General features: G+C 40.9%; 1 protein-coding gene across 2 annotated transcripts; it reads right to left on the bottom strand.

Moving 5' to 3' along the window:
* Nucleotides 1-8,589: 8,589 nt before the first annotated feature.
* On the bottom strand, nt 8,590-14,445 carry LOC125706296 (hepatocyte nuclear factor 6-like). Of its 2 annotated transcripts, none has more exons than XM_048972934.1 (2): nt 13,380-14,445; nt 8,590-8,992 (listed from the first exon to the last, which is right to left on the bottom strand). In XM_048972934.1, the coding sequence occupies exons 1-2, from the start codon at nt 14,443-14,445 to the stop codon at nt 8,697-8,699; spliced, it is 1,362 nt and encodes a 453-aa protein (XP_048828891.1). In that variant the 3' UTR covers nt 8,590-8,696. The 2 variants fall into 2 exon arrangements, with proteins under 2 accessions (XP_048828891.1, XP_048828892.1); XM_048972935.1 differs by having other exon boundaries at nt 13,395-14,445.
* Between the last annotated feature and the right edge of the window lie 1,086 nt (nt 14,446-15,531).

Below are 15,531 nucleotides of genomic sequence, written 5' to 3'. Positions count from 1 at the left end.
ATTCTAAAATGATATTTAACAAAGGGCTGCGATATAATTGGCTTGTCAAACTGGCATTGGCAATATCCCAAGAAATAAAAAAATTATGCATTTTTTTCAGAAAGGCATTTAAAATCACAACACATCAAATATATCTTTTTTACTTTGTTCACATGCTTTGATCAAAAATACAGTGTATCACACTTTATAGCTGCTTAACAAAACCAAGAAACCAAGAGCCGACGTCTCCACAGAGTTTTAGTCACCAGTACAGATCTCAAATGTTAATTAGAAAAAAAAACCCTAAGGTATAATTAACATAAATATATGCAAAATTTCTCAATGCTGTGCTATACCGATATATACAATGTCACCATAGCTCAGCACAGGCACTGTAGGGCAGACGGCTGGCTCACATCCCAGGCAAGGCGCCAGTACATTATAGGGAGCTCACATGCACACGCGGTCATGCACACGCGGTCATGCGCTGCGTTTCATTTAGAAACACAATTAAGACAGTATGCTAATGCAATGGAAATGCAAACTGAGCAAACGGAAGAGAGGTGGGATTCAAATCCGTAACCCCGCTGCTGAAGGAGCACCGTGCCCCTGCTTTCAGACTATGTATAGTGTCATTTATTACAACAAAGAGTTGGACAAACACAATTCAAAATTCATAATAATTAATAATCATTAAATTTTGATTTTGAATTGTCAAATTCACTAAATTACTTGGAGAAATTAAGACTTGATCATTTGTGCAACAGTTACAGATTAGAATGTCGTTATTGTCATTGTACAGATAGCAAGTACAACAGTCTGCACGTACTGTTGTGCTAGGACATGCATGCATAGAGGAGCGTAAGGCTTGGGGCCAGAGTGAAGGGCTAGCCATTTATGTAGTGCTCCAGGAGCCACTGGGGTCAAGAGCCCAACAATGATATGAGAGCTCTTCAAGACAAGGGATTCAAACCTGTGACCTTCAGAACCCACGTATAGATTCTCAACCTATAGAGCCATACACTGTGCTCAAGGCTTTGTATGTCAGCAGAGGATGCTGTCTGAATAGAGCGCTTTAGGCCACTCGGCCACCATTATCATTATAACTTGCTCAAAAGAAATCCAGTCATCTGTTTATTCTATTTGACCTTTAAAGCAGCACCTCTGCATAAATGTATGGAACTAGTTGTGATGCTAGTATCGATAATTACGTTTGCTAGGCTCAAGAATAAATGTTCCTTTGCAGTCAGACTGAAGGAAGGAGGGCAGCAGGGCCACTGTCCCTTGTGCACCCCTGCCACCATCAAGCAGTCAGAAAGCTGTAAACAAAGGCGCTCAATGTTGGAATATTTTTCTGATAGCAAGGCAGATACAATGACGGGATTGTTTAAAGCAAATGACAGTGGCAATCTGCTTGACAAAGCCTCTTCATTCCACCCAGACAAAGGCGGCTCGTCCTGAGACTGTCAGAGTTACAGCAGCTCTTCCAGTGTTTAAACGCAGTGACTTAATCAGCAGAAACTAAATAAAGTAGGTTTGCTGAAATAACATGAGGGATAGATAATATGCGGGATGATTTATTACCTCCGGACAGAGACCAGGTTATCAAAGAAGTGTCAGAATTTGTTACAGTTTTACTCAATACTGCTAATAGCAGTAAAAAAAGAATAACATTAAACACCAAATATAAGAATGAAGCATTGGTGTTTTACTGATAGGAATTAAAGCCATGTGACCTAACATTATAATTATTAATATAACCAAAATCTTAATAACTGACACCAAAATAATCATCAGCTTTATAAAGGGCTGAGAGAGAGAGAGAGAGAGAGGCAAGAGACTCCAGTCACTGCGTTACGATGACCTCTGGTGAATCTTTTTGTGAAATACAGGCCATTAAAATGGACCGCTCCGCAGTCATGCTGGTATTTACCAGCTTTTTCAGGTAGCAATCTGTGTTAATAAAGGCACATGACAAACAAACAAAAAAACACTCCAGATCACTCGGTGACAAACATAGCAGGGTTTTTATGTGTATAAAAAGTTTATTTTTGCAAAGTGAAACTATTACAGTGAAAATAGCTGATTAGTGTCCAATAAACTATAAGAAGCAGTTCTTACCTACTGCAAGTGCATGATGGGTAGGACATTTGGAGGCTACTTAAGATACTTAAATTTCATCATCTGCAACTGCTGCAATTGGCGTAGACAGGCCCTTGGTGTGAATTTGGAAGGGGGGGGGGGAATTGTCCACTTTATGCCCCAAGGCCCAGTGCCCAAGAGTACACTTGTTCCGCCTCTGTATGCACTAGGGGCCAAAATTGTGGAAACACTTCCAATTTTTAGAGATTGCAGAACTTTATTCCAGTTACTCCAGTAGCTTGTTTAATCATACAGTGTTTGATATTTGTAACATTCTTTGATTGTTTATAAACTTCACTGCCAATATTCATGTAGTAATTTTCAAAGTGTAATGGCAAAAATGCTATGTGTTTCCACAGTTTTGGCCATTAGTGTATCTGTAGTCTACCATTTAGCAGAGAGTAAGCAAAGACCTTGTAGGTTGACTCCATATGCATTACGTTAAAAATCATTGATAAATGATTGTATGCTTTACAACAGAAACTAGCAATTTACACCAAAACGAACCACAAGGGCATAAAAACACAGGAGTGCTTCCAGATTTAAACTTCTGGGAAAACCCAGCCTTTTATTTGCTAACATTTTGTGGTGACTACAGAAAAGCTGAACATTTTAACAATGGAACAAAGCATGATGACATCAGCACATATTCCTCTTCATTATAACATTTTTTTTTTTGCTTGGCAAAACACAGCAGATGATTTTTAATTTTTTTTTTTTGCATGGCATAATGAGAGAATAACAGCAAATCTGTAGGGGAACGAAGACGTTTTAAAAAGTCATTACAAAATAAGCAGGTAGGCTTACAAAAATATCTAGCGTTAAAAAAAAGAGAGTAACGGATGCTGTCACCCATTTATCTTACTGCTCACAATAAATACGTTGGACGAGGACTAGAACTGAGAGAGAGTAAGAAAGACAGAAAGACAGAGAAGAGAACTGGAGAGAGAGAGACTTGTGGCAATGAGCAATGACCTTCATTTTGTCAATTCACTTGAAAATAAAGCAAAGAGTGAATTTAAACCTTAAAACTGAAACATATTTGCATGTTAGATTTAGTTTTTTTTATGCATCAAACGCACTTAAATCTTCCATGCTTTACTTAGCCACCGGAAGAAGACCCCGTCTTAGAAGAGAATCAAAATGTACCACGTTCTGCTCTCCCAGTGATTGTCTTTGGCGCCCCCTTTAGGTACAGTACTGGTGGCCAGGCTGCCCATCCCACAGGAGGTCCCTTACTGGTTCCATTCTCTTAGCAGGGATGTGATTCAAGAACTCGAAATAACCAGATAACATGTTATATCCCTCATATACACTGACACTGGGAATCTGTGTATATATACACACAGAAATACTGGGAATTTGCTTTTCATTTTAGGACGAGGATTCAGTGAAACAAAACCAAACGAATGCTTGTTAACAGTATTTGGTCATCTGGATCTAAATATATACTTAATGATGTTATGCAAGCAAGACAAAGCTGAAGGTATGTAAACATAATCTGTATGAGGATTTAAGTGCATTAAGATGTAAACCCAGATTCATGCCTTTTTTAAAAGGCAAATGAGAAAACCTGCCACAGAACAGAAAGGCAGGTGGTTGCTATGTCTTGTGGCAGAAGATGTAAAAATGAACCAACACAGAAAATACAGCACAGGCCTGAAAAACAATGGTCTTGCTACTGGTAACAGCAAACGCCATAATCATTAGAAATTCAGTTTTGTTCTTATTACGATGAGGACCAGCTGAGAACAACAGAGATGGACAAGCTCAGCTTCATGGCAACATCTATTACAAAATCCTGACATACAAACAGGCAAACACCAAACACACACACACACCAGCACACAAATAACCGAATCTACATATTCACATGTGCATGCACGCACAGACACACACACACACACACACGCACATGTAGGGTATACCTATCCTTATGGGGCACGCTCATTCACTTCTATGGGAAAAATGCTAACGCTAACTATGACAATCTTAACCCCCACCCTGCCCTAACCATAACCATAAATAACCAAGCAAAATACAAGAGTTTTGGCATTTTTAACTTTTTCTTAGCAGTCACCGATTTTTATAAAATAAACCAGTCCCCATAAGGGAAAAAAACTGATATTTATCACGTTATGGGGACATTGTGTCCCCATAAGGATAGGTATACCTGCTCGCACATCACACACACACACACACACAGGTTACTTGGTGAGTTTCTTTGCAGGTTTGTTAGACTTTGCTTATTGTCCTTACATGAGAACGTACCAAAATAACAGATACTAGGTGGAGCTGGGCAGCAGGACCACAAGAAGAAACCCGCACACAGCGAAGTGGCCCCGCCCCCTTGGCAGACCAGCTGCCCCTCCCAGGCCCCGCCTCTCTCCATGTAAGACAGAGCAAATTTAGCAGGTAATGGCAGCCCCCATGTTAAAGCTCAAGAGTGTACGTAGAACTAGATGTTCCAAATGGACACGATTGCTCCTCTATGCATCAGATCTACGCACTTAACATCCTGTACCTGTGTGAACTGCCAATCAATACACAACAACTTCATCTGACAAAAGCCAGTGCTTTTAACAAAATCTTTTTTTCTTGTTTTTTTTTTGTATTTGGTTTCTTCTATAAATCTTTGGATGTGCAGTATTACTTGTTAGATAACAGTTTCAAAAAGTAAGAAAAATCACACACACACCGCATCCTGCCGCATGCTGAGCAAAGTAACTCCCTGGAAACTCTGGTTTCGGTGGCAGGTGAATTCTTTGGATTCCTGGCAGTGTTGGGAGATTACGGCCGAAATGTTTGCTTAAACGTCTGTGAAGGTAAACCCTGCGATAAGAAATCCTATGCCTTCAACATACCTAAGCAAAAAGGAGGTACTGACAGAGAGAGAGAGTCAGGGAAAGGGGGAGAGAGAGAGAGAGAGAGAGAGAGACGGAGAGAAACTGGATAATAAAAGTTTGGCTGGTTTTCTTCCCCCCAGAATCCTAATATATACAAATCTATTTTACCTACAAATGCATAAATTAAAGTAGTGATTAAGCCATACAAAATGCAGTTAAATTAAATATAAATCACAACACAGCTAAAAAGGGAAACATATACACACATTGTTACAGCATTTGGTGATACCCTGTAAAAAGAAGTCAGTCTACCATCATTACAACATCAGAATAACACAACATCTTAATAAAAAATAAAATATTTCCCCTTTCTTCCAGCAGACCTCCTCTGCAACCCCCCCCCCCCTCCCCGACACGTCTTTCACAATCAAAACAGGGTTATGCCAAAACCTCAAAATAAATAATCATAAAGCTTTTTCTTTCCGCAGTAACGTGAACAATTAACAAACTAGTGACGATCTGCCTTAATCACATAGACTCTCTATACAACGTAACCCGTAGGACTTGTTACTACGAGGTATTCAGAGACACTGGTAGCAGACGTGCATGGCCGGCGTGGTGGATACGTCTAAGCAGGAGAGTGGGACAGGAATGGCAGGGTGACGGAGAGGGATGCATGGAGAGAAAGGCAAGATAATGAGCTTTGGTTTGTCAGCAACAGACGTGGGGAAGAAAGGAACTCCTTTGGTATGATTTTCATTGCATGGTTGCACTGGCAAAAGCACCAGAGTGAGACGACGACTTGTTCTCTCTTATTTTTCTTCGACCGCGTCCTTTTTCCAGGCTGAGGTATTCAAAGAGTCAAAGGTGGGCTTGTAGAGGTCAACAGCGGTTTAACACTTTGGTTCAAGCAAGGCACTCGTACTGTGAGTTTCTACAAAGTTTGCAACATTTGTCTGCCTATAGCTTCGTCAAAAGATTATTGATGAGAAGAACTTGAGAAAGGTGGGAGGGATGAGGGGCAGTGACCAAGGAGATGAAAGAAAAGCTATCCACCACTTCATTTTTTGCAGGCCGTGCAACAAAAAACTCTTTGGTAATCTTTGGTATCATCATTATTGTGATTCATATCACTAATGCAGTGTTTCCCAGTCCAGTCCGTGGGGACCCTCAGATGATCCACCTTTCTGGCAGGGAGCTAAAATGTGGACTGTCAGGCAGGGAGCTGGGAGGGAGCAAAAATGTGGACTGTCTGGCAGGGAGCTGGGAGGTAGCAAAAATGTGTAGCGTCTGCGAGTCCTTGAGGATAAGATTGGGAAACACTGCACTAATGGAAATAGAGTGAGGTAGCATCTTTGGTTCACACTATAAATATCAGAAGATCTTCACACACTTTGATTTTCCTTTTTTTGTTTGTTTTCACATGTAGAAGCAAATTCGCTTCCTTGCTGCCGTCATACAAGTTACTGAAATATGAATTTGAAATGTTAACCAGATCAAGGCCAGAAGTGTAGTCATAACAATCACCACCAAGTACCTGGTACCTTCACACAGATTTCTGTAGTACTTTCTTCCCAGTTGTGAAATGCATAGATTCTATCAGTGTCAGTGAAGAATATGGAGGCATGAAAGGAGATCCTGCAGTGACTGGGGCTACACTTCATGGAAAGGTAGCACCTCTTCCTTAATGCAATTTGTCTTCATGTCAATGTAACTGAACATCATAACAAGTTTCTTGAACGACTGGAGGACACAATGTGAAACAACAAAACCTAACCTCACATTTTGTACAGACAGCTGTTGTAAATGCGCACAAGGCAAGAACAGGTCATGGAAACTGAATTGTTTTGTTATGGCGCTCTACAATAAGCAGAAGTGACGATGTCAGAAAGTGTCTTGAGAGTTATGATGGTATCTTCCTGTCCCAGAACATCACCTTAACTTTCCTCTAGATCAGAACAGCCATTCCTGCCTAGGCTTCCATTTGAAGCTACTTCAGGTGAACCATCAGAACCTACCAGACGGACTTCAGACTAATTGGCTTCATGAGTAAGTCTTGCATCTAGACAAAATCTACGGGTAGCTAAGAAGCCACAAATGTCAGTGAGAAAGTGATTTTCATTCTCATGTAGCATCTGATGAATACTGTTGATTAGGCGAAGCTTGTTTGTCACACTATGGATATCAAACGAAATTTTAATGTGCAGGAATTGAACTTGCTGGTTTTTACTTATTTAAAGGTTAATCGGTCTTTGTTTCAAAACCGTACAAAAATTTATTGTTTGATTTTGTTTAAGATAAATATTAATATGACCATCAAAACAGTTAAAAATAAAATGATGTGTTTCCGGTAAGTAAAGGAAAACAACTTTTTGGCTATGCTAATAATAATAATAATAATAATAATAATAATAATAATACAAAATTAGCTTTGGCAGTACAAAAAAGTCTTTCAAGAGTGCAATGTGTTCTAAGAAAAGAACACCGCATTAGCGATTCTTTGGTTGCTAGCATGTGAAAGTCTACAACTGACTTATACTGGGTTTAATGTACATCCCTGACAATACCACATATGCAGAATCATGAGAATAACTCCAAAAGAAATTCATAAGAAAAATGATGTAATGCCGCAGTCATCGATGGCGAGCATCCCTTTGCGGTGCCTGTTATTGAGTCATTTGGTTTTGATTAATAAAGGGGATTGTTTGAGGAATAAAGCACACGGCATTTGGGAATAAGATCTGATGGTCGGGATACTGCTGTGTACGGCCATTCGCATTCGCCTAAGCGGTGATCAGTCAGCAATGGGGCAGGCACTGCTCTCCATGTATTTCCTGACTGAAATGGTATTACTGACATTAAGCTCACAAAGTCCTTAACTGTTAATTAGCGAGTGTTCAGTGGGAGCCCTCGTATTTCTTCATAACAGTCAAGTGAATTTTAGTAATCTAATATCATTAAAAAACAGGTAAAGTTTTTTAAATTTATATCTAGTCTGTTCTTTGGTACCTTATATAATCTTGTCATTTGGAATTATGGATATTTTAAAAGCAGGTTTTTTTTTCCTGCATATGTCTTCAACAAGTGGGAAGAAAGCACTACTAAGTTTAGTGACATTCCGAAACGAACTTCGCCGAGATATAAGTCTTTCAGTCTGGATAAGTGGGCTTCCGGGTGTTTGTGAGTTCGCAGTGTGACAGAGGCAGAGGCTCCAGCTCTTGCATTAAGTCGCTTCCAATGAACAAGCGAGCTCTGTTCTGTGCACAGTGGCTCCCTGTGCCTGCTGTCGTACACCCTTCTCGGCACGGCGGCACAAAATCGACGCCTAGCGAATTGCCGCCATGTCAGTTTGACAACGAAAAATGAGTCTGCTGTCAGCCTCCATTAAAACAAGCATGACATTCAGCAGTGATAATGACGGTGAGCTGAGTGGCGTCGACGCCGAAAGGCGCACGACGGGCCTAGAATCTGGTGAATATCTTTCTTTCCATTTTGTTTTTTCTTTTCCTTTTTTTTTTTTTACGAAATTGTTTAACTGGAATGAGTCGTGAAATAAAGCATTGATGCGGATGGACAAAGTCTTTGGTTTCTCTTTGGATAATTCAAATGTTTTTGTCGTCTGTTTGCCCTTTCCAGGTGCAACTTTTGCCTGAGGGGCCTGGTCTTTGACTTAAAAATTATTATTTTAAAGCTTTTCCACCGAGGTTTCAGTCTGCGACCTCCATGCCTTCATGCTTTGGTACAAGTGCTGGATGAAGAAGTTGAGTTGGCTAAGTGGGAGCCTCTGTCGTCCATCCACTTATCCAGGCTCCGCCGGCGGGCGTTCATGAAGAAGTTGCTGACGGTGTTGAGCTCCAGCCCGAGCTGCTGGGAGATGGTGACCTGTAGCTCTTTGGATGGACGCTTGTTCTCCTTGAATATTGCATGCAGGGTGCGCCGCTGGATGTCGGTGAAGACCAGCCGGGGCTTCTTGGAGACGCCGCCACGCTCACCTTTGCCGTGTTCTTGCTCTTTTCTCTTGCAGGCTGCAGGGGGCGCAAATCAGCCACAAGAAAAAACACAGCGCATTACTTAGAGCGCAGACACACTGGCACGCAAACATACGCATACATCAGCGTGTGACATCGTCTTGCGGTAATAAATATTCTATAATGAAAAAAACTTTATTTGGATCTTGGGGAAATGATTAAAACATGTGACTAAGTGCCTAAGTGTCACAGACAGATTAGTTCAGTTGCCTGTGCTGTCTGTGGTGCTGAAAGAGAACAGTGTCGAACACATTCATGCTTCCAACGTCCAAATCTTAGAGAGACTTCCAGAGGGGAGGGCCTACACCACCCAGCACACAGAACCTGATAATCATGGGGGACATACCCATAACTGCAAAACTTTGCATCCAGGAGGGACCCATGTGACACAGACAGAACACGCAAATCCGACTCACAATGAGCAGGTGAGGGATTCAAACCCCCAACACAGAGGCTGCGGTAACAGTACTACCCAATGAGCCGCTGCGTCGCCGAGGCAAGCGCCAAATCCATATAAATAACAACAATAATACTTATTATTAAATTGTGCGTGTATATATATATATATATATATATATATATATATATATATATATATATAATTGTTATTAGTATTATTATTACTGTTGTTGTTATTATTGTATATAAAATTTAGATTTTCTTATTGGAGTGTGCTGGTTATTTCGTTATAAACGCTGCCGCCCACTCCTACATCTGGCGGCGGTCAGTCTCCGCCAGTAGGGGGCAGACAAGCCCTTCAAACCAGTCCATCGACAGTTTGGTAACCTTAGATTACGTGATTGACAGAGACAGAATAATACACAAGTCAGAATTAAATCAACATAGGCATATCTTTTTCCATGCAGATTACGAACTTTAGCCGAGCTTAATTTTAATAAAACAAAATCTCAATTACTCTTTACATAACTAACTCCTTATTCAGTACCACAAGACATTCAAGCATGGAAATGTTTTAACAATGCTTAGACGGAACACAAAAGTTTTCTTCTGAAATAACTGTGTATGAAAATATCGAGATAAAACAAATCCAGTGATGAATAATTTAAATTAGAAAAAAATATTTAGCATGTTAAGATGCACCTAACTGCATTTGCAATAACGTGGTGTTTAGCCCTATAAAATACGTTTATTCTACAGAATATTGTGCTATACAGCGTATTTTCTCAATATTTATTTTGCTAAACAATTAAAATATAAGAGCCGGACTACTTACAGGAGAATACGCGGATTGACAACGAAAAATGTGATTATTCCATTTGGAATCACGTGACGTTTATTAGTTTTTACCCCCTTAAACCGTGTAATTACACTGAAACTCGATTGCACCAAGATTATGTGGCAACATCACGCCCGCAGCAGTGTCCACTTCGCTTAAAAATTAACAAAAAGTAAATGATTATTTTATCCTTAACAGCTCTAAATCAAACATCTTACAAGGACAGTGCGGCAGCAAAAAATCCAAAACTTTGCAGTTCGGGCTTTTTCCCAGCTAACGAAGCAGGCAGTCGCCGCTTTATCTCTGGCACTCAAACAGTCATAGGGCTTGTGCTCGGCGGCTAAATCACTATCGATAACGTTACACGTATAAAGCACATTACTATCGTCACGTATTTCCTGGACCGGTCAAAATCTAAATGACTAGCTGTCCGTGCATATTTCTGCACCACGTATTCAGCTTACTGTTTCAACAATAACATTAATCATCCTATCGATGTCTGAAGCAAAAGAAATGCACAAGAAAAACAAACAAAAAAATATTAATACAATAGTTTGATTTTCACGTGAAACTGACTATTATTATTATTTAAATTCGCCTGGATACACAGAAGAGACAATGTGTATTATTTATCAGTACTGAAGAAATCGCCCACGGTACTAGAGAAAAAACTCAGAGCAGCAAAGTTTAACGCTGTTAAAATCTTATTTACCAACATACTCCGGAAGAAAGAGCAACCGAAATTTGAATAATCGATATTACTTGGAAGAACTGCTTTTGTCTAATTCCAAAAAGCCGTGTTTTACACACACAGACGAACGCACACAGACACACACAGGCGCCCGCGCGCGCGCGCGCACACACACACACACACACACACACACACACACACACATACACACACACAAAGGCCCAATATACCTAGATAGTAATAATATCAAAATATTAGTTATTCAAGTATATAACCACAAATTAAATAAAATATACATGGAGAAAATAAACTGTATAGGGCTTTGACATATTGACTAAATATTTCATGATTTAAATAGCCAGCCCCCCTGTTTTGATGGGAATATTTTTTTTAAATTTCATTATTGAATGCCACTGACACCACCTATAATATTACAAATCGCATGATTATCAACAGTAAAACAACGATACGTAAACACAGCAGGTAGAAACAGGTTTGTCTAAGTTGCATCGTGGATAATTGCATCTTATAATTTATTCACGTTTAGTCCTATATATTTCTAATCGTTTATCTAATTGCTACAATAAACCTAAATTATTTTTATGTAACGCTAAATATTAATGACATCCAGCATTTGCTGGTTGTCAGTGAATAATAATTCATAAGATTTTGCTTCCTCATTGTCTATGAAAACAGTTCTACAATCGCACCAAATTGACCCCGTTTAACGTCCAATAACAGAAAGACGATCTCCGACAACAAATTTTAATTCAAGTGGCTGTTTCCAGTATCGATCGATGTGAATAAAGGGAGACTCAGGTCGACAAAATAGCAGTAAAATCTTTCCGGGATCGAACTCTAGATGTATTTTAACATTTCCGTATCCCCCAGTGCGTCCACCCCAGGTCCCCCAGAAAAAAAGGTTTAACGGCATAACACAGATCTCTTAATTTCTCACACTGTCAAATCTATGTATTACTATATATTACTATTACTACTATTACTATAATAATAATAATATAAAATAAATGGGTTAAAGGTCGAAATTCAGTTTCTCTTTATTCGTACTTATCATGATTATTATGCGCATTAATACATACAAATAATACCGAACATGCAAGCCAATACCCAAACACACACGATGTCAATTCATATTTATACACATACATATATATAAACACATGCACACACATACTTTACGTGTATATCACTTTAATTAGGAGGAAATACTAATGCTTTCAGAGTACTTTCAAAAATGTAATAAACATACAGATTCAGTAAATAGTCAATTCAGTGGTTAGCGCGGAGACCTGAGACCTCGTTCAAGTTTCCGCCAGGGCTCCGTGTGAGTGAAGTTTGCATATTCTCCCCGTGTCGTCCTGGAGCTTTCTCCGGGTACTCCACCCCCTCCCCACAGTCCAAAAACTTACTGGGGTTAATTAGAGTTACCAAATTGCCCGTAGGTGCGCATGTGTGAGTGTGTCCTGCGATGGGTTAGCGGCTCCGGACCCCCCGCGACCCTGAAAATGGATGGAGCTTTTGTGCGCTGGAAATGCAGGCAGCCTCCTGCCTATCAGGGAAATGGATGACCGCCCCTGGCTGGCGCTCGGATTGACTCGCTCAATCTCCAGGGACAAATTAATGAAGACCTATCAGTTAATTAACAAAACCTCACTCTGGGCTACGTCACTGGACACTAACATGTACCCAAAATAGACTGAACTAACACAAAAAGAGGAGATCGAATGTTGGATAGACAATAAAATACGACACGCAACAATTTTAGCAACAACAGACCATCAAAATGATCAATTACACCCGCAGTTGTACGGTGTCGTTTCGACGATTCAGAAGAAATCGTACAATCAAACGTTGCACTCACATAAATTAAATAAATAACAAATGCAGCGTGCTATAGATACATTACACTTAAATTACCGGAAATTTATAGAGACAGTACGGGAAAACTCTAACAATCACGCCAAAACAGATCGCCCCAAAGTAGCTCTTTCTGCGTAATACCGTATCAGAACAATGACGCCTATGCAATCCCAAAGGGACTCCTACAGCGTAGACGTTAGTTATACATTCTATTCACGTAATAATTTATTTTTAATGCTGACAAGTTCGGGAAGGAATTATGCATGAAATAATAAAAAGAAGCTGGAGGTCGGCAAAATCTTTAGTTACTGTAATCAGACTACAAATGTAGGAAAACGATTAAAATAAAGGTTTTGAACTAAGCGATGGTATATGGCTATTATTAATACAGGACAAATGTCAAGGAAAAGGGCAGCCGGTGCGACTTGTGTTCAGTGCTGACTTTTAACGTTGGAACCCAAAAATGATGATGATGATCATCATCATCATCGCAGATCATATAACAGGTGAAAAACACGACAATGGGCACAAAGACAGAGAAAGGGTTTTAAAAAGGGGGGGGGGGGGGTAATTACCTGGCGCGCGCTCACCTGCGAGCCGAAGCGCCGACATCCTCTGGAACTCGGGCTCCTGCAGCCATTTCCACATCCTGCGGAAAGTCTCACGGCCGGACTTCAACTTGCTCCAGGGTTTGGGGTTCCGTAACAGGTCGGATAGGGTCCCCTGCGACCGGCACAGCACCCTCTGGGCAAAGATGGCCTGGGGGATGCTGTACCTCTTAAGCTCAGTGGTGATTCTCTGGGCTACTTCTTTGGTATTTACCTCTTCCATTTGCCCTGAATTGCCTCCGCTGTTAACTTGGGATCCAAGTACAGAAGGCGGGTTTTGCTCTCTCGTCGAGCCCAATGTTTGACCGTGATTCTGAGCGCTTAGGTGAGCATGGGGGTGATGGTGAATTTGAACCATGCCCGCCGAGGAGGCGGTCATGTGCTGATCGCTATGCCTGGCTAACATTGCAGGATGGTGAGCCTCGAATCCGTTAGGTGTTAGCATTTTTTCCGTGGGCATGGTGGCCCCCGGGTGTGCGTAAGGTGGCAGTCCCTGCTGGGAGTTGTGAATGCCACCCAAACCTGGTCCCGACATTGGAGAAAGGCTTTGTCCCATGCCGGTAACATCCTTGTGGTATGGACTGTAGATGTTATTCATTGAAGCCAGAGCCCTGTCGTCTCTCATCAGGGTGAAGCTGCCGCTCACATTGCCGGGGATCCGCTGATGAGGGTGATGATGGTGATGAGGGTGGTGGTGATGGTGAGGAAACTTGTCCGAGACGGTCGAGATGGGAGGTAGCGGCTGCAGGGGGGTCAGCGTGGTGTAGGTGCTGCTCATGCTCAAGCCTGGGGGGGCCTCGCAAGCCATGGTCATGGCTGGGTGCAGGTGGTCCGAGGGTCGGTGGTGATGATAGTCCCCGGCGTCTAAGATTGACGCCATGCCCATGGAGCGAGGGTGGGATGACAATTGGCTGCCGCGATGAGTTCTGTGATGAGGGCTGTTACTACCCATCAGGTCTTCCGTGGCGGATATCTGCTCATGGTTAACTCCGTGCAGACCGCCAATACTTTCCATCGACAACTGAGCATTCATTATACGCGCGATCTTGTGGACAAATCATCTATCTGACGTATTGGAGAAAGATTAGAAGAAGTCCTCTCATCAAACAAGCAGAATGTCGTTACTTGTAGTAACTTTTTTTCTTTTTTCTTTTCGCGATTATTTTTCATATGTTTTAAGTTTCTTTTTTTTTTTTTTTAGATATTATTTTTAATCCTCTTTGGTGTTAGTGTAAGGCCCCCGTCCGTCTACCAGAGCATCAGCGGCAGTGCTTCCAGTTTTTGGCCGTAGTCCTCGCCATCTCTACCCATGTCTGCTGTTTCGATTTCTTTGACCACATCTCAGCTGCTGCGGCTCCCACTAAGGAATCATGCGCGTTAGATGTATTGCGTCTCCTCCCACTACGCGCGCGCGCGCGCGCGCACACACACACACACACACACACACGGGCACCCGCACCCACACACACAAACGGGCGCGCGCGCGCGCGCACACACACACACACACACACACACACACGCGTACATTCCGGCCTTTGCCTGACGTCAGCTATTGAGGAAGTTGCTTCAGTTGCGTTATGGTTCCTCGCAGTGTTGTATTATTTGCCTAGGCTTTAAAAAAAAATATTTGTTGAGGCGATAGTAATAAAAAGTTACGATTTGGCAGTTTAATTGGAATGATTACTTTTAAAATAAAGTGAAAAAAAAACATTTTTTTCATCACTTAAGAAAAAATATACAATATATTTCAATTATATTATATTATGTTATGTTATGTTATATTATATTATATTATATTATATTATATTATATTATATTATATTATATTATAGCCTATATATCATTTCGGATATTGGGATAGATGTTTGTCTACATGTGTTTTTTTTTCTGGAATGGTTTATTTAAAAAATTTCAGTGTAATTTTAACTAAATCCAGTAGTCTCGTTAACCTATAATCAATGACGAGAAACGGAAATAAAAATTGGGCGAAATCAGCCTACAATCTATATTGTTCAGAGGCTACGAGACATATTCAGTGAGTTTGATTAGTATTTGTAGCAGGCCTATTCCTAAGTTAGCTGCTTTGCGCGTTCTTTAGATTGAACACAGTTCAGAATCA

Source organism: Brienomyrus brachyistius, chromosome 13 (genome assembly GCF_023856365.1).
Source record: "Brienomyrus brachyistius isolate T26 chromosome 13, BBRACH_0.4, whole genome shotgun sequence".
Lineage (NCBI taxonomy): Eukaryota > Metazoa > Chordata > Actinopteri > Osteoglossiformes > Mormyridae > Brienomyrus > Brienomyrus brachyistius.
Note: the sequence above shows the minus strand (reverse complement) of the source record. Positions and strands in the feature narration are given on the sequence as shown.

Excerpts from the sequence above, each read along its gene's own strand:
- LOC125706296 (XM_048972934.1), bottom strand. The coding sequence starts at position 14,445 with ATGAATGCTCAGTTGTCGATGGAAAGTATTGGCGGTCTGCACGGAGTT. Across the intron at positions 8,993-13,379 it reads CGCAGGTGAGCGCGCGCCAG|CCTGCAAGAGAAAAGAGCAA; the intron begins GTAATTACCCCC and ends CGCCCCCTGCAG.